The sequence below is a fragment of the Barbatula barbatula genome (genome assembly GCF_947034865.1).
Source record: "Barbatula barbatula genome assembly, chromosome: 7".
NCBI classification, from domain to species: Eukaryota; Metazoa; Chordata; class Actinopteri; order Cypriniformes; family Nemacheilidae; genus Barbatula; species Barbatula barbatula.
The window spans coordinates 22,703,146-22,728,610 of NC_136770.1; the positions used below are offsets into that span (position 1 = coordinate 22,703,146).

General features: G+C 38.2%; 2 protein-coding genes across 2 annotated transcripts; both read right to left on the reverse strand.

Moving 5' to 3' along the window:
• Positions 1 to 3,690: 3,690 nt before the first annotated feature.
• On the reverse strand, positions 3,691 to 5,349 carry LOC306896779 (potassium voltage-gated channel subfamily A member 10; the record flags this gene model as incomplete). Its single annotated transcript, XM_079461049.1, has 1 exon — positions 3,691 to 5,349. The coding sequence occupies one exon, from the start codon at positions 5,347 to 5,349 to the stop codon at positions 3,691 to 3,693; it is 1,659 nt and encodes a 552-aa protein (XP_079317175.1).
• Positions 5,350 to 23,571: 18,222 nt separating this feature from the next.
• LOC306896212 (potassium voltage-gated channel subfamily A member 2) lies at positions 23,572 to 25,053 on the reverse strand (the record flags this gene model as incomplete). Its single annotated transcript, XM_079460001.1, has 1 exon — positions 23,572 to 25,053. The coding sequence occupies one exon, from the start codon at positions 25,051 to 25,053 to the stop codon at positions 23,572 to 23,574; it is 1,482 nt and encodes a 493-aa protein (XP_079316127.1).
• Positions 25,054 to 25,465: the final 412 nt, after the last annotated feature.

The window sequence follows — 25,465 nt, forward strand, 5'->3', positions numbered from 1 at the left end:
CTCTTCTGGGTGATTTTTCTTTCCCCAATCTCCTAATTGGTCCTAACAAGGGTTATCAGCATGGTGTCGTGTTCGAGAGATAAAAGCAGATCAAAATTAAGGACACCTCTTTCGCCACCTGGATGAGGCTGTGGAGTGACCGGTGTAACTGTGGAGCGGTGTGTGTTTTTTTAGTCAAATCAAATTGTATTTGTATAGTGTATTTGTATGCTTTTCGTATGTTCCAGAGCAGCTTGACAAGGAATAAAGAGAGTTTGCATTCAACATTTAATTTTCTATAGTTTGAGGAGTCGCACAAACTATTACTGTCGAGTCGACGTTAATAGCAGTTTAACGTGAACTTGCAGTACATCGTTTTCAGACATCACTTGCCTTGTCAAATACATCTAAAAAAATATATGTATCTCAAGACATACAAATATTGGGATATTATACTATAGAAATGACACCACTCAAATGGTCATGCAAGTCTAACTATTCGTCGTGAATAAACGCAAAACTTACAACGTTCTCTTACATACACATAGTTCAGTTTTGGGTTACTTTGCTGTCTCACTTCTCAATATTTTATTGTCTCAGCTGGACTCTCACCTCTAGACAAGGCTGCTACTTAGGACCGCCATTCAAATGACGGAAATCATTAATGTCTTGATATATAAATAATCCATTGAAATAACTGTTACAATGCAAATGGAACAGAATAACGGCTGGTTAAATGAAATTAAATGGAAATAGTTTGTTCGGGTTTGATGCAAATAAAAGTACAGTTTTATGAAATGCACTGCTGATGCATCATTCAAGTATTAAAGCAGACAGACAGTTGAACGGTAGGAGTTAACAGATACAATAATAAAGGCAATATATCAAGAAAAAATTGGAATTGTTATTTTTTATTTCACTCAGACTTTAAGATCAAAGTCATAACTGTGCCCACTAAAGCGTTTAGTTTTATTGAGTCCAGTGTTTTTCAAGCAGTGTTGTTCAGATACATGCGTGGCAAATGTTTGCCATACTCAGCCATCAAATCTGTCCAACAGCGGGTATTTAAGGATCCTAAAAACGCTCTAGTGAGCACAGTAGTCATACATTTAATTTTATAGTCTATAAGATCTTTAAAATGCATTGCATTAATCGTACATTAATTTTCCTTAGTAGTAAAGGTGGTGTAAATTTGAGTGTGAGTTATTATATTATACAAAGAAATAAATAATACAATTACTGGAGCTCCTCCTTTCCCAGTTGCCCATCCATAAAATAGACTTTGAGGCGTGAAACATTCACTCATACACACATAAACAAAATAAACTGAAAGATTAATGTGCTCTACTTGTAGGGTCTATGAACAACTCCGCAGGTTGTGCCAACAATTCATGGTTGCCCTGTCTCTGACCTCTATGGTGAATTATTGGCCTAATAAATTCTTGCGTTTTATTTAGTTTTGTATGGATTGCCACACAGTTACCCAATTCATTATCTGCGAGCCTTGTCAAAACACATTAACATGGAGGCATTCAATGGTATATATATATTTAATAAAAGGCACTCAGAATATCATGAATAAAATATAGTGCTTAAACAATCAAAATCTATCATACAGACATAGCATACATTCATGAGATGCTAAATGCCATCATGACCTCATAACACTGGCATTGTCACCTTTGTCGGTGGGACAGTTGTATAAAATCAAAACAGAACTCGTAAGAATCTTTGCAAATGACATTCTCCTATTTTTATCAATATTTTGCTATAATATGATATAAAATACACATGCTTAAGGGAACATACTTAAGATTTTCCATTGACGCAATGGAGGAGAGCTTTAAATATTTCTACTTCCAAGTCAAAGCATGATCATTTTGTCAAACTCCGTTTTCATGCATTTTTCATCTTTTAAAAGTTACAGTAGCACGATAAAAGCATTTCAAGATCTATTCTGCAATTATAACTAAGGTTTCTAAAGAATTCTGCTGGCGTAATTGATTTTCAAGCTTAATGGAAAACTCATTCCAGCTTTCCTGAAAAGTGCTGTATTGCTTTGATCTAGTGCTGAAATTTGCTTTGGAAACAAATATTTGTTCGTTATATTTTTTCAACTATGCTTTTTACAAAAAAAGCAGACATGCAATATGTGTTTGCAAAAAAGAAGGAAGAATTTCTCTGAAACAAATTCCTGCAATGGAATCAATAAGAAAATAAAAAAGTGTTAAACAGAGTTAACTCCTTCCATAGAGAGAAGCTGTTGTCAAAGCTGTAGATCATGTCTCGGATTAAAAAAAATAAATATCTTGATCTTTGCATGCCTGCAAAAATAAAACCTTATCTTAAATTGCTTTCTTATCATTTAAGAATATTTCAGATATGCCTTTATTTTGCTTGACGTATCCTTCTACATTCATGATGTTGAAAATAATTTTTAGGCTGGATTTGATGATACGCTCCATTTTTTGCAATGGCTGACCGTTAAATGGTTTCATTACATGCACTGTGCAACCATGCTCTCCGCTTTAATGGCTTGTCATGTCAGCTTAATGAAAGTGATAATATACGTGAAAAATGTCTTCTTAATAAAACTTGTTGCCTCCACCAACAGAAACAACAACAACCTAAATGTAAGTTGTGTTTTTGTGCTCAAAAACTGTTGTGGTCTTAAACGTTTTGTGCGTTTTCCAGCCATGCCTATCCGTGTGCATAATGAATAAGTCTGCATCCAGGCCAATAAAACCTTTTAGTTAATGACATAAGTGCTGTATCCTGCTGGATGCGATCTATATCTTCAATCTCTCATAATCTCCATCGTCAGTGCAAGTTTGAGTCCGTACGATTGGTTCAACAAGAGACATTATACAACGTTGCATGAGAAAACTGTGAAGTTGCAAAAAGGTTTGGAAATATAACTCGTAAGACCTAAAGTGCATACTTTCTTTTTCTATATGTTGTGTTGATAAGAATAGCAACAGCAGTGAAGAGATGTGGGACATTGAGCATACGCTGCATATCACTGTGGGTCATCCAAATATAACTCATGCGTAATATACTGTAGTTAAATTCCAAACAGGTCTAATAATGTGTGACAATGACCAGAGCTGTTAGACGCGTCACTCGGTGACATTGAAAGATAGATAACAGTTTGGCATAAGCTTTTTCTCTCGCAAGCAGCAGAGACAAAAGGTGATGTGAGAGCAAAAACTCTACAGGAACGAGAACGTCAGCAAAAGGTGGTGCCGGGCGGAGTGCAGAATCATGATTCCCCGGCATTAGTGTGAGGGACTTGGCAACACAAGGCACTTAATCGCAATTAATTAAATGCTTGTTTTGACCTTAGTCAAATGCAGTCTTTTGCCTCACGAAAGATGACAATTCCTTTTTTTCAGTATATTTCAGTTTGTATCACTGTTAAGCCTTAAAGGGATGCTTGCATATAGTTTTTTGCTTCCTTTTAGTAACTTAAAGTGGTGCTTTTGAGGTGTATATTCAGATGTTTTTAGCAGCCTTTGAATAAATTAGCTTTCAATTTCAGGTTTTCCTGTGAAAAGCAGTTTCTGCATAGGTTGTTGGTTTATGCATAGCATTGGGTGTATATTTAAAATGAGCTTAATTGTCTATTAGTACTATAATCAAGGAAACAGAGTCTGTAAGTGCATCGTTGTACAGTCTTCTTATTGCTAGTCATGCTTAATATATCAATCCTTAAGAAATGCCATTTTTCCCTGTTTGCCAGTTCCCGTTGCTCTTGTCCAGTGAGTAACTGCTTTCAAATTTCTCCTCGGATCCGCTTTTCTGGTTTGCCGCAGCATCAGCGGCGGCATCCATCATCTGTTTATCTGCCTGCGCCGTTTCCCGATGGTAGAAGTAATTGAAGTTGGAGACGATGACGGGAACTGGAAGTGCGATGGTCAGCACGCCAGCGATGGCACAGAGGATCCCAACCATTTTCCCTCCTAACGTGATAGGGCACATGTCGCCGTAGCCGACCGTCGTCATGGTAACCACAGCCCACCAGAATCCCTCTGGGATGCTCACGAACTGCGTATCAGGTTCGTCAACCTCAGCAAAGTAAATGGCACTGGAGAAGAGGATGACGCCAATGAAGAGGAAAAAAATAAGCAAGCCCAGCTCCCTCATGCTGGCCTTCAGGGTTTGGCCGAGGATCTGGAGGCCCTTGGAATGTCGGGAGAGCTTAAAGATCCTGAAAACCCTCACTAATCGAATAACACGCAGGGTGGCCAGAGACATGTTCTGGTTGGCGGCGGGATCTTCCTGATGGGTGGCCATCAGTTCTGTTATGACGGTAATGAAGTAGGGCATAATGGAAACAATGTCAATTACGTTCATGATGTTGCCGAAAAACTCGCTCTTGCTGGGACACACCACGAAACGCACTCCAAGCTCAAAGCAGAACCAGATTATACAGATAGTCTCAATCACAAAGAAGGGGTCGGTAAAGGCGGAGATGTGGGTGTAAGGAGCACCTGTAGGGGACAGGAGCGTACCGTTGGCGTCACGGGTTAAGTTGACAATCGTCTGCATGAATTCCCGCTCGTCGCGGAACTCCGGGAGTGTCTCCAGGCAGAAGATGCAAATCGATATTATGATTACAAAAACAGACACTAGGGCCACTGACCTGGCCGCACTGGAGCTCTCCGGGTACTCAAAGAGAAGCCAGAATTGACGGTGAATCTCACTGGTCGGCAGTTGAGGTTCAGGTTCCTTGATGAAACCTTCATCCTCCCTGAACTGTTCCATGACCTCATGCCCCAGTCTATAGAACACTATCTCATCTGCAAAAACATCCAATGGCACGTTCGCCGGCCTTCGGATCTTACCCCCGGACTGATAGAAATACAAGATTCCGTCAAAGCTGGGGCGGTTACGATCAAAAAAATATTCATTTCTCATGGGGTCAAAATAATTAATCCGCAACATTGGGTCCCCGAGCAATGTGCCCGGGAACTGATTCAGAGTTTTGAGCGTGGTCTCGTACATCATCCCCGAGACGTTGATGACGACTTTTTGTTCACCCTCCTCAAATTTCTCCTTTTCCCCTATATAGTCATCCTTGGCTACTTTTCCTAAGAGAGCCTCATTTCCCTCGCTACTCATCAGGACCTTCCAGTTGGAAATCAGACTGTTGCAACTAGATGTTCCTTTCTTGCTGAGTGTTGTCGGAGACGCTGGCGTGCGCCTCGAATGTCGTCCTCTGTGGGGCGAGTGTGTTGGGGAATGTATGCCCTGGTTGGGTTCTGGGGTATCTGAGGTGGGTGATGTTGGATATCCCGAGTCGCTCGGGTCCCCCAAGTTGATTCCAATGTCATCCAAGTTCTCGAAGTTGACTAGTGGAACCTCCATGGCCTCCCTCCCCTCCCTGGGGCCTCCCTCGAGCTCCTAACCCAGGATGATGATTGGCGGGCAGCCAAGAGCACAAGCCAGCCAGCCAGCCTACCAAAGTGCGAAGAGTTGAGGGAAGATGCTGGCTTCCCCTGGCTTGTTCTGTAGCAGAGCCCCTGAATCCCAAGACTCTTGTCACCTGATCTGCAGTTAAAGACAAAGAGAACAAAACAGTTGCGTTACTGCGTGGAAGGTAAGGTTGCACATTAGGGAGGCAGGAAAACAATAATAGCAATTTAAAGTAATACAAACTGTACATTTACACATTTGGCAGACACTTTTATCAAAAGCGACTTACATTGCATTATACTATACATTTGTTTCTAAGTATGTGCAATCCCCTGGAATCAAACCCACGACCATCGCATGGCTATTGCCATGCTATTACTAAAATTACAATAATTTTATAATTTACTCACCCTCTTGTCATTTCAAACCTTCATGACTTTCCTTCTTCCGCAGAACACAAACGAAGATATTTTGAAGAAAGAACAGCACCCATTCACTTGCATTGGTTTTGTGTCCAATGAGGTCCAGTGGTGAACATTCTTCAAAATATTGTTTGTGTTCTGCTGAAGAAACAAAGTCATACAGAATTTTTATTTTTGGGTGAACTTACAATATACAGTGTTCAGTACTATATACAATACAATATATCCAGATATATTTCATTTTTAAGCACACGACGAAGTCATTATTAACATGTCGGCCATAACTCCAAGTGTCAATTACAGATCCCGATTACAGCCTTAGTGTGTATTTTAGAACAGATTGCCTTTTAGTTTCTCCTTGGATACTTGAATGTGCCAAAACAAACATCAATAATGCATTCAAACTAAATATTCCTGTCCTTTATTCTCACTGCCAAGTTTGCGCGAGAGCTGTACTTTATCATCATCTCTCGCTTCTGTGACAACTCGCTCCTACACTTTTTTATCTTTTGTAGTGTAGAACAAGAGTTTTAAAAGGCAGTAGATATGTTCACGCGCTGCTGCGTTGCATATTAAATTAATAGTGTCATTTCTCAACAAAGACAGCCCTTGACAGAAGGAAGTTGCAAGCAGACACAAATCTGGCTACAGACACACACGGTGTGGTTATACAGCACAAGAAATTATTAAGAGAATAAAAAAGAACACAGAATATGTCACAAGCTTTCAGTTGTCGCAGACAGATCTAGTTTTGACCTTCAGTTTGTGAAAACAAACTAAAATTGTGAACACGGTTACAAAGCATTCTTATCCTTTTGTGGTGAGGCTATTCTGTTGTAGATGAATGATCTTCTGGTTTCTAAGTCGAGTTTGCTCCATTCCATATGAAAGGAACAGCACATGTATAATTTCTATAATATATACTAGACATCAAAGAGATTAAATGGAGAGCAAACTTTTGCTTAAGTCTCCCGCGTCTCATATATTTACATGCAGGAAAAGAATCCGAACTCTCCCAAATGTCTACACCAGAGTTTCAGAAGAGATCTCAACAATGTCACAAACTGAGCTCAGATTTGTCAAGTCTGCAATCAAAAGTTAATGTTATTGAAGATCTCGATGTCAACTTTTCTCATCGAATTCACCTGAATTCAGATTATTTTACCTACAGTATATAACCGTTTTACAGCTCATTTAAAAAATCGTGTCATTTTCTTTCTGTTTTGGGCGAAAGATCTGAGACTTAAGAATTCAGACTGATATGAAACACAACTCATATAATACAGTTGTTGATACAACTCAATAAAAAAAAAATCTGTGATGTGAACATGATATTTTTCAGACAGTTGCTTATATATATACATTATATATGGATAAATCTGTTTTGCACATATTTTGCGAGAGTTGTTGTGCCAAGCTTAATAATCAAGATTTGAAAATTGTAATATAACACATTGCATAGATAAAATCTGTGAGCAATTTCATCTCACATACTTTTTTAATGTTACTTGTAGTATGTTTTTAAAACAGTATGAATTTTAACATTTATTCAAGTGCAATGCAATGCGCAATTGACGACTGTTTTGAAAGTGCATTACATTTTTCTTTCTTTTAACAAGATAAGAGATTATCATTTTTGATTATAGTTGATATCACATAACAGATCAAACCCAGAACATCCTATAATTCACATTTAACAGTTCAAAACTCTGAGCACGACTAAACCAGACTTCGAATCTTCTGGTGTCTGTCTCAGGGCTCATCCAGAGTCAAAGGTGCAGGTCAAAGGTCGAGCTCAGACCTCTTATCTACGGCCTTCTATTTTCCAGAGAGTTTAATGGAGACAGGTAACCATAACCTGAACAGGGGATTTAAACAGCTGCCCCTGGTACCATTTGACACCACAGAACCTGCAGACGCCAAAGAGAAAAGCCTTTGGCTCAATGACAACATGTATGGTTACACTGGAAGGTAACGCACACCTCTCACCTTCACTCTGCGTTATATTCCATTGACCCTATTAATATACAGCAGGGCCTATCTTTTCCACTGTCAGATAGGTGTCTTACGTGAACGTGCCGTTTAATTTGGCAACATTTTGCAAAACGCACCATTGTTTTCACTGTTAGAAGGTTATGCGCTTGAGTCCTGGTAGTCAGTTTCACGGCTTGATTTAAAACATTGTATGATTCCCAAAATGCCCTAGTAATGGCCACACAGCTTAAAGTACTTGTTATTTACTTAACTTTAGAGTACGTGTGTGATACATACAAGGGATTGTTCACCCCAAAACAAAAATAATTTGATCATTTATGCTCTCTTGTGGCATTCCGAACCTGTATGTCTTTCTTCTGCAGAACACAAATAAGTCATTTTGAAGAATGTTAGTAACCAAAAAACATCGTCCCCCATTGACTTCCATTGTATAGACACAAAATCACAAAGACATTTCTCAAAATATCTTCCACTGAACAAAACGTCATATTCAAGTTTGGAACGACATGCAGGTGAATAAAGATGACATAATTTATATTTCATTATTTAACTATTGCTTTAACTATTTGCCAATTGTACAGTATACGCAGTATTTTAGCATTTGAACTAAATGCTTTCTGTCAATGTTATCAAATACATCACGTCTTTAAATGATTTATTGATTGTACTTCATGTTTATTTATTTCCTACATTATTCATTTGCAACTGCAATAACCTTTGGGAGCACAGAAAGCTAATCTCCTTACAATAAAGAAATGAACGCACATGATCTTATTTGATCATTTTCTGGTATATTAGTATAGATGACGGTGCAGATATATATGTAACGCATATTTATAAAGAGCCTTCTTAGTCTGCACAGCTATAAGAATACAGTATAAAACAATGAGATTCACATTTATCCGGATGTGTAGCGAGGGCAGGTTGAACAAAGGTTACAAGTGACGGTAGCTTCCGTTCTTATCCTGCAGTGCTTAGTCTGGGAATTTTGCTGAAGAAGTGAAAATGCACCACGGACAGAGATGACATCTATATCCTTCAGCTGTGTGTGTGCGTATGCGTCCAGAAGATCGATCACCAGTGTGGGAAAGTTTCCCTGCATGCATCACGGTTAGAAAGTCCATTGTTTTATTTTAAAAACCTCCAGGGCTGGTCACTGACCTTACCGAACATGTGAAGGGATGTTAGATAAGATACTGTACATGCTGGATTGTACATCACAGCAACGGCGTGAAAAGATGCTATATAGCCGCACTCTCAATCACAAACCCCTACATGGCTGAAACCATAAAAGTATTTATTCCGTTTCATTTCTATATATGTAGATTATATTTATATATATATATTATTCTATAGTTTGTCATTAGTGTAAATCCTTTAAGACAGACTAATATCAGCTAGTTTGTAGCAGCACAAAGATTTAACGTATACGAACATTTCCACAAAAGTGTAAAATAGGTACACAGAAGTTAAGGATCATTTAAAGATTTTCAAACACAGACATTTCAATGTATATAAACATTTCAGATTAAAAACTTAAGAACTTCTTCAGCTTTACATCATCTCGCTCCAATCCAGCATCAATGTAACTCAATTTAACAAACCTTACAATTATTCTCTTTCCAAATTCTTACCGTACGCGTTGACAAGAATAACACATCTATTTCTATAAGTGCTCACTTCACACCAATTCATGTAATCCAAATGAATTCAGAATTGTTTAAAACACAGACATCACACTCTTATCTACCGTAGCAGCACACCCAGACAAGAACAAACTCAAATTCCCACCGTGGAGAATCGCCGGGACAGGATGATCTTTCTACGACCGTTCGCTTCCTGGTTGAGCTCCTCTATCTCACTTCTCGTCTGTTTCTGTGTCGCTCTCTGACTTGTTCTCCCCTTCTCAGTCTGCGTTACAATCAGATTTCTGCACACCCTTGTGCTGTGTTAAAGCTCTCTCTCTTTCAGTAATCTTATGCCTCCGGAGTAACTTGAGACCCATGTCTGCCATCAGGGAGACGCACATGCAACGTAGCACACACACACCTTACCTTTTGCATCTGGCTCGGTTTTAAACTTTAGACCGGGTTCTCATTTCTGCGCGTGGCTTTCTCACATTCTGTCTGTCTTTTCAGGGTTGGTTGGGGTTTCGGAGACGGACCCCTCTGTAGTGGAGCCGGCAAGAGCTCTAAGGCTCTATGAGGCGAGGAAAGGACGCTGGGACCAGAGCTCGTGCAGAGTAAGCAAACATCTCCAGAGCACGAACACACACACACAGTAGCGCACGCACATTCGCAGACACAAACATGTGCACGGTACGTAGAGAGACAAACAGTCTCTGTTTAGAATAGCATCCTATCATACTACTTTATTGTACGTATTAGTATGCATTATTTCTATTTCATAGAAACCTGACTTGCTACATTTGCTAAAAATATATTAAGCATGAAACTGTATTTACTAGACTAGAAAGTATTCATTAAGTACTAACTTAGTATTCCATCCCAAACATAGCCACACCATCGCACACATGCACAGGTAAATGTAATGGGTAGGGAAACATACACACGGGCATTAATAAAATGCACATCCCATATATGATGTATATCTCCTACACAATCCCATGTGACCTGAGTTGGCACACAATATCAATGTCAAAACACAAATGCGCACAAATACACAATCCACATCACACTTCTCTGGCCCCTTCCTCTCCATCAGCTCAGGGGACCTGACTCTGCACGCAATAAACACACACAACCGTTTTCTCACACACATACACACACAAACATCTGCAGCAGTGCCAGCAGTGATTCAGCTACAGCTTTAAACTGCTTATACAGTAGATCCAATGCAATTCTGTTCAGGGTCCAGAGGCAGGCGGTGAAAGGGGCCATTCATCAACTCTTCTTTTAGCCTCCTGCTGATGTCTGGCAACTGGGAGTGAGACATACCAAAAAGGTAAGAGATGTATATAGTGCTGGAGGACAATGATGTGATCTGCATGTCTCTATAAATGTGCAGCAGAGTCTGAGTAAGGGTTTTGAATAGGTTGCAAAAGTGCTGAATGATCCACTATGAAAAGCCAAGAAGTTCAATGTCGCCCAGATATTGATTAATGGCGGTCCATCTGACATCGGTGGCCTGAGAGTTTGCCGTATCAGTTGAATGGATACGTTCTCTCTTAAACATAATACGTGGAAGCGTCAGAGCAAGAAGAAACATGAGTTGTTGTCCACATGAGTGCCTTCATAGATCCACACTTGACTGTCTGATATATATTGTGGACAAAAATGTCAGGAGCTGTAATCTGATTGGCTGCGCAGGTGAAAATGACTAAAATCACTTTTTTATAATGTTGACCTACCTTCACCCGTTTTGCAATGGTAACCGTATAAAGATTTAGAAGATGAAAAAATTTTGGTTTGACCAAATTTGACTTGATCTAACGTAAAGGTATGTTTGTAAAGAAGCCAGGCCATCCTACTTTTGTCCACACCGGGTCGAAAACGCCACGTGTTTATCCTCTACGTTTAATGCCTTGTGACTCAACAAAGGTGCCAATGTGAGTGTGCACACCGACGCACAAAACGGCAAATGTAATTTATTTTTTAAACTGCCCGACAATGAGATTGCCGCTTTTGTTCAAGTGCCTGGAGCTGCTGAAGTTATAGTAAACACGACTTTGTGGCGCTCAAGGACAAAACGGTCTTGCCGAGCACACATTGACGAAGAGGAAGCCAGATGAATTCCTCTGTATGACAAGCAAGTGTCAGAAGCATAAAGTTGCACAGCGCCACCTTGTGTAGAGGGGTATTTCAGTTTTTCATGAAGCGCCATTTATGTCAGGGAGTGAATATGCACGTTTACTCGGCTCATCGCCATGTGAAAATCGCTTGGGTATGAACGCCGGAAAACGCTGGCGATAAGTGCGTGATTATCGTCCCCGGTGTGTACAAGCGTTTGTGTTTCAAACAGAGATGGTGATAGTGAGGCAAAAGCAACATCTTAAAAGTTTTATGTGATTATGTCCTTATACAGATTTTCGGAAAACGTCAAATTATCAGAAATGACATTCTATATTATAAATAATGTGTCCTGATTGTTGTCCGGCACACTTGTCCATGGACAGAGAGCTTAGGGACTTTTTTACCATGTGCTTAAAAGATCGCTCTGTATTTGTCCTAGTGATGAGTAAATCTAGTTGAGGTTTCTATTGCTTGTTGTTATTTTATTTTTTTTACAAATGTAACTGATTTTTGTTGGCTTCACAATGACTACACTTGTGAAAAACACTCTTGGGTCAAATTTCATCTAAGTTGAACAGAGCTGGCAGTTTTTCTGTCACTATTGCAAGAATTCATTTGAGCTTATTTATGCGTATGATAATGGAAGGTGGAGGGCTGCGTGGACAATTAGTGCCGTGTCATATTCCATATAAGAGCATTTCACACACAGAGTTTCCTGAACACCGGAAGGTTCGCTGTAATTCATTCTTGACATCCTTGCCAACTTAAGCAAAACCGGTGCCAGGCGGCGAGGATTCGTCAGATTAACAGAATGAACGAGCAGTCATGAATTTGAGACTGGAGACGGTGAGAGATAAAAAGAGACAGAGAACAGAAAGAAGGTTACTGTAATCTTTCCAAATCTTTCCAGAAATTCCTCCGGTCAAGGGTGAATTTTTGTCATGTTGGAAAGGTTGTCATAACGGTTGGTTGGGCAAATATTTAAGAACCTAGATTCTGTATTTATGCTTCATTTGATGCATGATTACCCACTGTAAAACATCTAATGTATTGCCTCGGCTGTTAAGGTCTGTTCACACTTAGAATAATAATTGTAGACGATAACCACATTATCGTCCAAACCAGACGACGATAACAAGTTCAATGAAGTTTGCACACAAGTTTCACATTTAAATGCGTGGACCTTTCAAATTTGAATGGTTTTTGATTAGCATTCATCATATTTTTGGATAGTTTGGAAGTGATCCCATCTATATTGTTTGATTATTGATATAGTTGTTGTAAATGTAGCCATTTTTTTAAACTTTGTTAGTTATCATTCTTGGTGTGAGTGGGTTTTAGGGTAATTCTTTAATATAAATGTATTATTCATAATTTACCTTTCTTGAAACTCGTGATACTTTGAGTTCGCCATTTTAAGAACACCTAGGCAAAGCTATAAAAAAATAAGAATACTTAACAGTTGACATGTTTCAAGGTATTTTTTTGTAAATTGATCTTTATAAACTAGATTTGTTGAACTTGATAGATTCTATTTTGATGTTGTGTAATGAGGCTCCGAAGAGCAGACGTGACTTGTTTTGTCTATTAATCGTCCACAGTAATGATCTGGATACAGATGCTTAGTTTGCTTTTCTGGATGTCATCCTACTTTAAAGCATCGCATTAAAGGATTAGGCTGCGGCTTCCCGAAGCGGGCCAAAACGATCCACTCAGCCGGAGGAGCCGTGCCTATAAAGGGATCTGGAAGCGGTCCAGCACATCACTGTGATGTTTTAAATTAGAAGAATCCCTATAAATAGAGATACAGACTACATTTTGATATAGCCATTGTGGAATTGTCCTTCTAATTTATTGAAAGACTGTTGTTGTACATCTTATAAGGGGATGACAATAAGATTAACACTTATTTTGGAAGTGTTACCGACACACCTGCTAGTTTTAGAAACAACAAAAAATATTTTCCACGCTGGTTCCCACAGGTGCAGGCCGGCTCTCCAGAGTCATTTACGTTTATATCAGACATTCGCTGAGAAGCCATCTGGATGGTTTATTGTACAGCCAGGCTGTATAGCTCATGCTGTTTATGTTGGTTAAACAGAATCGACTTGTCGTGCAAAAAAAGTGTGTTGAGTTACATCTCAAAACTAATGGGGCCTGAAAGTAGCCACATACTTTGTTCATATTTAGCTTGAAAACTATTGGCTTATTTTGTAGGGCAGCTTTCCCAGAAACAGCTGTTTCACACCGACTTGCAAGTCTTGCAGTATTCTTTTTGACTTCTTTCACATCAAAATGTATTAATTTCATTGTATTTGTTAACATTGGTAAATTCATTAGCTAACATTGATTAACTTTAAGCAATATAGTTTTACAGCATTTATTAATCTCAGTTAAAGGAGCAGTGTGGAAATTTCAGGTGGTAAGATTGTGAATTGCAACCAACAACGCACTCCACACCTCCCTTCCGAAGGACTACACAGCCTGACCAGGATGCTGACACATTTCTTTGTCAAAAGGAGATAACTTATTTACGAAACGCGCTCTGTAGAGTTGTCCGTTTAGGGCTACCGTAGAAACAACACGGGCAATTCCATGTAAGGGGACCCGCGATGTATGTAAGGTAATACAAACATAGTGTGTCATAATGTAAGGTCTTTATACACCTCTGAAGACATAGTTATGTATATTATATTGCATTTCTGTCAATAGATCCTCCTAAATATTACACACGGCGCCTTTAATGTTAAATTGTCAATGGAATTGTTCTAATAGTCTTAGTTCATTTTGCATTAGTAGACCTTTTCAAACTTGGCAGGGTTTGTTTTGCCGATGCTTGATGTCAGTATTTCTAACGTTTCCATGGGCGTAGTTCATCACAATAATTATGGACATGCTCCATGTGTTTGTGTTTGACAACCAAGTGTCCAATTACATTTTAGAGCAATAACATCTTTATTATTAAAAGCCTTAAAATTGGATTTGATTTATTGTTTTTATTATGAAATGCAATGCCATTTAATGTCCGAACATCTTTTGGGTGTACTGTGCTGCGGCATATCAAGGGTTAAATGCCTCTCTGCTTGTGTAGTCTTACATGTGAAATGTGACTTGGGCTTTTGAGGTCTACTGTCCGTCTATAGTATTTCACCGACCTGCCCATTTGAAGGCAGCCTGTCTATCACCTTAGCAACACTCTCATGGACTTAAGAACTCTCCCTTTGACACAGACCTCACCGCTGCTCTCTGCTGTAGATCAATAGACTGAGAGTAATGGAATAGATGCATTGATTTTATGCACTTCAATTCACTTACAGCGAAATGATGCGTTCTATAAACAAATGGGTTTTAACATTTACACCTCTTGGGTCTTTAAGTTTACTTGCATTGATTTGTTTAAATGCTATTTTGTTTACATATGTAGCGGTCATGAAAATTGGTCACTGTAAAATAGACGATATGTTACTGTCACTCATTTGGGGAAATATATTATAGTTTTGAGTTTTTTAGGCATGCTTTATTAAATAGTCACATTTTACAGCTTGAAATCACCAAACTGTAAATGAACAAGAAGATATTTTCAAATAATGTCAGAATTTTGATGTGTTAAAAAATCCTAAAGCATTTTGCTCAAGGGGCCGTCTTTGCCGGTAGCTCTTGAAGTGATTCCTTGGGGGTTTGGATCTACAGCCTTTGATCAGTGTTATCAGAATTATGCAAACTCGAGTTATGTTCTAGGTGACTACCGAGGGAAAACAGCCATCTTCTCGTAAAGAAAATGTGATTAATCATCTAATGCTCAGGGACATGGATGTACAAATGTAGATGACCACTGACTACTGTTGTGAGCAAATAACCGTTTCTCTTATTCAGGAGAATTATTCTCATTTCACAAATTCTCTTATTCAAAGCAACGTACACGTACTGTAATTCATGGGACAGTCCACGTTGATGCAGCCTTGGATTATAGATTTTTAACAATATAGTTTGGTTTTAGCCTATGATAGTTGACACAGTTTTTCTCTAGTGAGTGCCTTATTCCCAGGAGTTTATTTAAAAACATAACCATAATAAATAAAAGATCGTAGGAAAATGTAGCTTTTTATTTCCCAAATGTTTAAAACGGCAAGTTGTTCAACATTTGTCAAAACATTTGTCAAAATGTTGAATGTAAATTAGAAAAACAACATTGTTTTATTGATGTGGAAATTTTCATATAAAATGATCAAAATATTCAGCTCTCCACATGTCCTCCTGTATAGCATGTATTTAGGGCATTTATTTTGATTTAAAAAGTTTCCCAAATTACCCATTTTATACCTATATAATACAAATAGTGAGATTATGATGAGTTTATATGAAAAATAAACAAATAAATATTTTTTTTACATTTTTAAAATCATGGTTTTATTGTGTTAGTTTGCTGTATTTCTTTGAGTTATTATTACTTAATCATAACAACCCGACTGCAGTTCAATTGATATGAATTCGCTAGTTGCACAATATGGCGCCGTTGAGCTTTTCTGGTTGTATAACACTGTATGGGAAAAGGAGGTTTTTAGCCAGAAAATTTGTTTTTTTAGATAAAAAAAAGAAATATATAAGCGATACAATAGGTCCTCTTTGCATTGCTTGACACTTCGTAAAAATTTGTCTGCGGACTCTGGCATCGCAAAAGCTCTCCGGCGCCATCTTGTGCAACTAGCTCATTGGAATGTGCAATAAAAAACATGATTTTTGAAAATAAAAATAAACATTTTAATTTTTAGTATCTGTTTTTTGAAAATTAACTCTTCATATATATATATATATTTACATGTATGTCAAAATATAAATTCTACAAATAATACATTATATTTAATAATATAGTAATTATGTATGATGAGTACATATGTTGTTTTCGTTTGGATATTTTTGTCCCTTACTTGCCCTTGATGTCTTTTAAAGTGTTTTGAATATCTTCTCTTACAGAAGCAGACATGATGCATGGGCAGAAGCAGTGTAGTGCTTGATTCAACTTGATTCAATGAACCCTTGTGTTGTTTAACACTGCCCCTAGTGGACAAGAGTGAAATTGTGTTTTGAAAGGGCATTTATGAGATGGATAAGAGCATGTTTATTTTGAAAGATATGATTTGAAGTTAGAAACACAACAGAAAATAATTGATGCTTATACACAGTTACAGTAGTTCATATGGCTGTTTTATTGCCAATATCGTAGTGCTGAAACTTTTTGTCATTTGTGGATACACATTACAATTCTACTTTACCATCTGTCATGGCTGTTTGTTATAGTAAAAGAAAATGAAGAAAGTATTTGCGTTCAAGCCATGATGAGGAGCTGTGGTGACAGTTTTGGGGTTTTTAAACCCCATTTTAACAAAACATTTTGAATATTAAAATAAACTCTTGCAGCCGTGTGCCAGAGCAATATATACTGTGCATATGGTAAATATACATTAACTTAAATCAGTTATTAACAACACAATTTATACTAGAAAGATGCCGTGCTAAGCTTTGCAAGTAATTAAATATTATCTCGTGAAGGCTATTTTAGGACTTCAAATGTCTGTGCTGGTTTACAACAATGGTGCCACACCTTAATCCTCACTGTCATTTACTCTTAATCTAGAACGGGAGACACATTCATTACCTTCTTATTATGATCACTGCTCAACATTTATGACTAAAATGTGAAAGAAAAACTGATAATCATACTCTTGGAGTTTACAGACATTTTACCATCAGGAATTTTACCATTCACAACAGTCATAGTCCAAATTTACAGGTTGATCATTTACTTAGCATTTGCATTTGTTACTGTAAATTTACATAAAGTAACGGTTTGATAACCAAAGTGTTATGACAGTAACAAAACTGTAATAACTATGGTTGCCAAGGTACATTTCCGTAAATATATTTTGTTACATAACATAAATTGTATAGAGACACATATTACACTAAAGACTGACTCATTCTGTCCCTGGGAAACCTTTCCTGGTTATTGGTTTCATAGTTGCTGTTTAGTTAATCTTTCTTTAATACGTTTGTTTGTACTATGTACTCTATTGGCCAGTAACAATACAGTTATTTTGGTCATAAAGTCCTGTTCCACAGAGGAGTTGGACAGTATGAGAGAGGTGCGCCCTGCCCTCCCTCTGGTCCCTGTTTACCAGTTTTGCTCTCTCTCAGGGGAGAGGGTGTGGTTCATGTTCTTGGATCTGAATCCAGACCATATGGCAGCTGAACACTTGTGAGACGAAAAGAGATTTGAGGGTTGAATACAGCGGCAATGTTATTGTTGCCATTTACAATAAAATAAAATAAGTGTTTTTGTTTATAGTGTTTAAGATCGGTTTCATGGACAGGGATTAGTTTAAAAAAGGACTAGGCCTTGGTTAAATTAGGATATATAAGTTGTTTTTAAAAGCATATAAAAAACTGTGCATCACGAGACTGCATTAAGATATGTCAGTGCAAGTTGTTTTCCTTGTACTTTAAAATTTAAGGCAGTGATATTTCGGTGATATGCTACTTTCAGGCTACACTATAAAAAACTTGTTGGATTTACTTATTTTTTTGTTAGTTTAGTTATTTTATGCGCACAGTTTTTAAGGTTAATTTACTAAAAAAACAGTTTGAATCAAATAAACACAAAAAATGAAGTAAAGTAGTTTTTTCAGTGTATAAAATGTTTTACCCTTATTCAGGTATTTTAGTTCGAAAGCTGCCGTGAGTTTAAAGTGAAATCAAATCGGCAAGTCATTTGAATTCAAATGATACTAAGCTGACTGTAAAATCTAGCTGCATTTCACGTAACTTAAAAAAAGGAATTTAGCCCAATTCAACTTAATTAAGTCCGTTTTATCAAATAGAAAGTCAAATGATTCAATAGATTTAACTTAAGTTAGATTTGAAGTAAAGCAGGGGATAAGGCCGGATATTGAAATAGACATTGTTATAAAAGCTAAAAATGTATTTACAGTTAATCTTTTCCTAATAATTAAACATTCAAGATATATTAGTTAATGTACGTTTAAAAGTACATTTGTAAGCATACATGACATCTTATTTTATATATTTTCAATCGAGTAATAAGAATTAGGATTGAGGTTGCTTTCTATTTAATTGTCATTTATTCAACTTTGGTGAATAAAATTTGTCTGTGATTCCTTTACAACCCAAAAATAGACTTCAGCTGAACAATGTAAACATGTGCACTGTATTTCACGACACTACCTTTAGAGGGCACCTATACTCTCCTTTTCAACGAGTGGCACTGAGGGATTTATCTGAGAGATGCGATCTGTATTTTTATCCACACTGTTTCACAGATATTGACGTTTGAGTAAAACGAGCCAAAGTATCTTTCTTTTTATAGCCCATGCAAACAGACTCCGTGTTTATATCTGACCCTCAATGCCAGGGACCAGATGCAAAGGATAGAATAATTAGAAAAGAATACCGGTTACCGGTTAAGATGGAAAGCTATTATAAGTCATTGAAATGCAAACCAAACATAATCAATATTCTATGAATAGCCAGGATTAGGAAGCATTTGCTGGCGAACAAAATCTGGGACTCGGTTAAATTCACCTAACCGTAAATATTTCACAAAGGTGTTGTATTGTGTTGCGCCTCCTTCCTGTCATCTCTTCTATTCTTGTCACTTATGATCATTCTGTTCCTCCCATCGTCTCTTAAACACAAACATTCTCTCAGTCTTGCTTGCATGCTGCTCACTCTCTAGAGATCATGCCTTATACATTGACTGTCTTAAACTCTCGCCCCGGCCAAAGGAATTGCTATATTTCGAGTAAGAAATAAATAAATGATTTCTTATAGAAAACCTTCGACGGAATGATTATTCTATGGCATCGCAACGAAGAGCCCTGTTTAGCACCTTTATTTTTAATAGTGTACCAGCCTCAATTTCATTAATTATTCAAACCTGTATGACTTTCTTCGTTTTGAAGAACGTTTGTAACCAAACAACATTGACCCCCATGACTTCAATTGCATGAACACCAAACCACCGAGACATTTCTCAAAATATCTTGACAATATGACACAAGGTTAAATAAATGATGTCAGAATTTTTATTTATGGATGGGCTTTCCCTTTGAACAACTACCTAAACACACAAGACGAAAGGAACAAGATTGTATTGATAATTTGACATTGATATTGGTTATATGCATTTAGCACTCCATAGATTTTCCATTGGAGGTGCTTGTAAAGTGCATCTTTATAATCCAGTAACACTGAAAACTTTTGTTTATTTTTTTTCAACAGTTGCTCTAAAAACATGGCTGCATGGTCGAGTGAATATTACGGACTAGATAACAGTATCATGAGTTTAAGGGGCTGATTCTGGCATCATCCTCTGCAGCCACAATTGGATCAAATTAACTCGATTCAACTTTTTACCAGATGGAGACTTCTTCAGTCACGCTGTTGAATTTAAGAGATATATATGTTCGGAAAAGCTACACAGATATACACACACATAGACACTGTATTGCATAACTGATCAATAGTATAGAGATATCTTATTTTTCTTTCATTGAAGACTCAACCTCTGTTTTACACACATACAACCTCAAGGCCAAAGCTATTAAAACCATGGTACCACATTTCTTCTAACTTCGATGAAAACGCTGTATCTGAATGCTTAAAGTTAACATGAAATATTATTTAATATGATTTAGCAGTGATATTGGGTAAGCAGTATAGAAATATGCGGATTTACCAATTTAAGAATCCAAATTAATCGCTGGGGAAAAATTGTGCTGCCCTCTTCTTATATCACAGTATTTCCAATTTTATGGTTAAATAAAATGATGCAACTGTTAAAAATTTTAATTCGCATCAAAGTAATAATGTTTACTTGCAAGTTTTACTTGTTGGTATATACATTAATATATTGAATCTAATGCTGTATATGAGAATGTGGCCTCATGGTTTTATGTTATATGACATTTTTTTACATTTGTGAACACTGCATATGTTAGCCATCTTTCTTATCAGCAATACACTGATTTAGAGATGCTTACAAATGAGCACTGTGACATTCAATGCTGTCATTTAGCTTTCGGAAAGACATTTTGGAATCAAAACAAAACTCAAATGTGATACAGGTGTGATACAAAGTGATGATTGTGATTTGCAGAAATGTCTGTGAACGCACACGTTTATGCATTTGGCTTAAGATGATACGTCTGTCTCACCAGCAGCATACCGCCCAGTATCATGCATAAAAAATAAATAAACCCAAACTGTCTGCCTGCATTACAGATACCAAGTTTAACTTAAATACATTTCATAGGCACTGGCTATGCACCATGGAGCTAATAAAACTATGAAAACTTTGCCCATTGCAGTAATGTCCGCTCCTGTCTGAATAGAAAGAAACACAGAATTAGCAGCAGCTGTGAAAGCAGTATACACTACCACATTAGCGGCATCAGCACATAAGGTTCACTAAAATAAACCATTAGAGGTCAGATGATAAAGGCACATGTGACCTAGGTTAGAAAGTGAAAAATGTATGTGTGAGAGGCCTTCTGAAGGTACACAGATTTCACCAACCCACCCTGATATTGTGTCTTAGGAATCAGAAGCATGTGAAAGGTGACGCGATGTTGCCATGGTAAAAGCTATATGTTGAAATTAAGAGGAAACAACAGTTGTGATTGGATGCAAAAATGTCCAAAAATCTATTTATCAATTTTATTTTTAATAACACAACTCGCTATTTTGGTATAATGAAAGCACATTTTGTTGGGTGGGATTTTTAGCGGCCACTAGCAGTGAATTTGAGAATTGCTACCAATCTCTCGGTCCTCCGCTCACCCCTCCCTTTCGAAACACGACGGTGGCTGCCACAGTACAAAAATATGTTGTCGGCTGAGACAATGTGACTGCTCATGTTGATGCAGGGCAGAGAGCAAGCGGACATCGATTACTTATTTATTACATAAAAATAAAGGGTCTGTGAATTTTAAGTATTAATAGAAGGATAAGGTCAGGCAGGAGCTAGGACCTGCGTTAATATTATAAATACTTTTCAGCAGCGACGCGTTAGGACCAGCAGTACTCTGGCGAAGGCTTTTATCAGAGATAATTTCCAGCAGAGAGACGGAGAGAAAGATCGTCAAAAACCACCCCCGAAGAGGTTGCTTTGATACGGATCAATTTGTGAGTAACATTGTTTTTTCTATTTGTTAGAACAAGATATGCTGTTGTTGTGTTAGCTGTTTAACGGAGTAGTTTTGAGCGTCATTGTTTATCTGGAACCAGTGTGCTGCTTGTATAAAGTTGTGTTTTCTTTGCTTATTTTAATTATTTGGATTATTATTTGCGTGGTCTATGCAATGATAAAGCTAGGCATTTCATTCTTGCATTGAGCAGCACGTTTGAGGGCAAAGCTTGCAAACGTAAAGTAACGCTGTTAAAGTCAAGGCGTTTGATCTGACAGCGAGATAGCAGTTAGGAGTAAGTTAGTAGACGTTTTTCTCCCCCTTTGTAAAGTCATGGACAACCGGACATCGTACCGCAGGGTAGAAATGCGCTTTGTAGAGCTGTTTGTCCATTTATGGTATTACTGTACAAAACATGGCAGCGCAACATGGCGAATTACATGTATGTAGGCTCGCTCTGTAGCCTATGTAGATTAAAAAATAGCTTATTCTAAGGTAACATAACGGTTCATTACGTAAGGTCTCTGAAGACATGGTTTTGTATATAAAATTACATTTCTGTCAATAGATCCTCCTATCAGTTGGCTGAAAAATCAAACATGACGTTTCGGTTTCATTTTATATGTAAGTAATCTTTAGCCGTTTTATGCCTTTGTATACTTTTCCCTGCTGTTCTCTCAGATCTTAAACCTAAAAGCAACACCTTCGGATTACGATAAAATTATATAAAAATATAGATATATACACAGATGAAACTACGTATTGATGTGATATCTCGATACTTATTTTCTGTATATCACTTTCTCTCGAGTTGAAAATTAATGCTATTGGAATCGGTTTTAAGGTCATGCAGCACCTTTAAATCGGTGCATTTTCTTGATCTAAGATCGTAAAAAAGAGATATCATATCTAAAACAAGTCTACCGAGGTTTTCCTAACATCTGAAAGAAATTTCAAGATGATAGACAAAGCCAAGAAGCAAAGCTAGAAAATAATCTGAAATCATTGCTACAACTGTACTGTATGGGTTTGCCAACCATTTGCTAGGGTCTGAACTACAATATGGCCCATTTAGCAAAAATTTAATTTGAATATCAACTACGTTTTGGGCTATCTCTGCAGCTCGCAGAAAAAAACAATAAAAATATACGCCGAACAGTATGCTCTTACGTGAAATACATGAAGCATTTTTTGTTTCTGTTGCACTTAGCTTGTTTTCATTTAACATCTTTACAGTATGTTGTTTTTGTAAAAAGACGATAGAGAAAAAATGAATGGATGCTACAGACTTTGCAGACGGTGTACACAGAAAATGATTCAAACACCACAGACTGTAAATTAGGTAAAATATGACATTCAGCTTGTCTTCAGAAGCTTTGCAGCGTTAGCCATAGGCCTACGGATTATGAATTATTAAAACTTTTCAACAGCGGTTGATTTCGTTAACATTTGGGGATTTTTTGGACTTCAACAGGTAGCAGCTGAATAGACTTGAGTGATTTATCTTGATTGTATATTCTTTGCATGTGCAGGGTTTGCAGATGAAGCACACAAATGGGTTATCTTTGGCGAATGTTGGCTTTTCGAGTAAGACATAGATATACATACAGCTGTGTGTTGATTATGTTGTTCCATATGAATACTTGGCTTTGGATAAGGTGTCCATGCAGACATTGATGAATACCTGGATTGTGGACAGAAGTAAGATGAAAGACGTCAATAACTTGACACCTTAATCCTCTTGCAACATGACTTATTTTCAAGTCCGATTTATCCGGCCGTCTTCAATACACTCACCATTACCTACACATCAGTCAGCATTTTTTTAATATTAACATAATTTGTGTTGGCCAGAGTGCAGTTTGCTGTGTTGTGGCTCTCCTCTTGAAAGTCTTCTTTGCTGTTGTTAACGCCTTCTTCTATCTCCGCGTAGTCAGATTTGCTGATCGTAGATCCACTTCGACTGCCCTTCAGCTCCTCTTGGGAGTCGGCTTTGGGGACGTTGACCTGGAGATACTGTGCTTGCTCCTCGCCCTCTGTTTCTCTATGGTAGAAGTAGTTGAAGTTGGATACGATGACAGGCACAGGCAGGGCGATGGTCAACACGCCAGCTATGGCACAGAGGGATCCTACAATCTTCCCTCCGATGGTGGTGGGCACCATATCTCCATAACCAACAGTGGTCATTGTAACCACAGCCCACCAGAAAGCTTCCGGGATACTGTAGAACTGTGACTCGGGTTCGTCCGCCTCAGCAAAATAGACGGCGCTAGAAAACAAAATGACTCCAATGAAAAGAAAGAAGATGAGCAAGCCTAACTCCCTCATGCTAGCTTTAAGGGTCTGGCCGAGAATCTGAAGTCCTTTAGAGTGCCGGGAAAGTTTGAAGATTCTAAAGACACGTACGAGTCTGATGACTCTCAGAATGGCAAGGGACATGGCTTGTTGTCCTTGTTGACTGTCTTCTGCAGTCTCCGCCAGCTCTGTGCCTAAAGTGATGAAGTATGGGATGATGGCCACCACATCAATCATGTTCATAATGTTAACAAAGAAGCTGGCTTTACTCGGACAGGCGAAAAAGCGAACCAAGAATTCGAAGGAGAACCAGATGATGCATAGCGTCTCTAGAATGAAGAATGGGTCTGTGAAGTAGTCGGACGTGTAACTGGTTGTGGAGTTAGAGACGGCAACGGGGACTTTGTGCATCTCTTCTTCATCGGTCCGGAAAATGGGTAACGTCTCCAGGCAGAAACTGACGATGGAGATGAGGATCACCATAACGGATATAATTGCTATAATCCTGGCAGGTCCAGAACTTTCCGGATACTCGAAGAGCAACCAGACCTGCTTCTGAAACTCATTGACAGGCAACGGCCTCTCCTCTTCTTTAACAAACCCCTCATCCTCCCTGAATATCTCAATGGCTTCATCTCCCAGCTCGTAAAAGCGGATCTCCTCCGAGAAGACATCCAAAGTCACGTTGGCGGGGCGTCGCAACCTTCCACCGGATTGGTAGAAGTAGAGGATGGCGTCAAAGCTGGGCCGGTTTCTGTCGAAAAAATACTCGTTCCTCAGCGGGTCAAAGTATCTCATTCGCTTTTTGGGGTCACCGAGTAAAGTTTCGGGGAATTGCGAGAGGGTCTTGAGCTGCGTCTCGAAACGCAGACCTGAGATGTTGATGACCACTCTTTCACAGCACTCCTGTTCCGCCTCGGGGTCATAGTCCTGAGGGATGCCGGGGTGTGCAGATGCCTCATCCGAGGGGTCGGCCGTGGCCACAGTCATTGTGCTGAAAGATGAGGCCTGCACTTTTACCAGAGCAGGGCACCGCACGTTAGTAAGACAGAGGAGGGTATCCACTCAGAAGAGGAGAGAGGGCACAAAGGGCCACAACGTGTTACCAGGGGGGTTGACTGAAAGAGAGTAAACAGAAAGATATTTTAGGACAGTATACAAACATGTTTTTGTTAATCTTGTTCTAATGTTTTAGGTTTTTAAAGAATCGAAAGTTTTAAAGTAATTATAAAGAATACGTCTTTAACATATTTGCAACAAATTTTATATAAATATAGAGCGCTTTTCCACCATCACAACGAACGGTTTTAAGCACGGTCATGTTTCCACTTGAGCCGGGTTTCAGAGGACATGATTACAAACTGTTTGTCGCCGATTTGCTGCGATGGTGTTAAGTGTACTA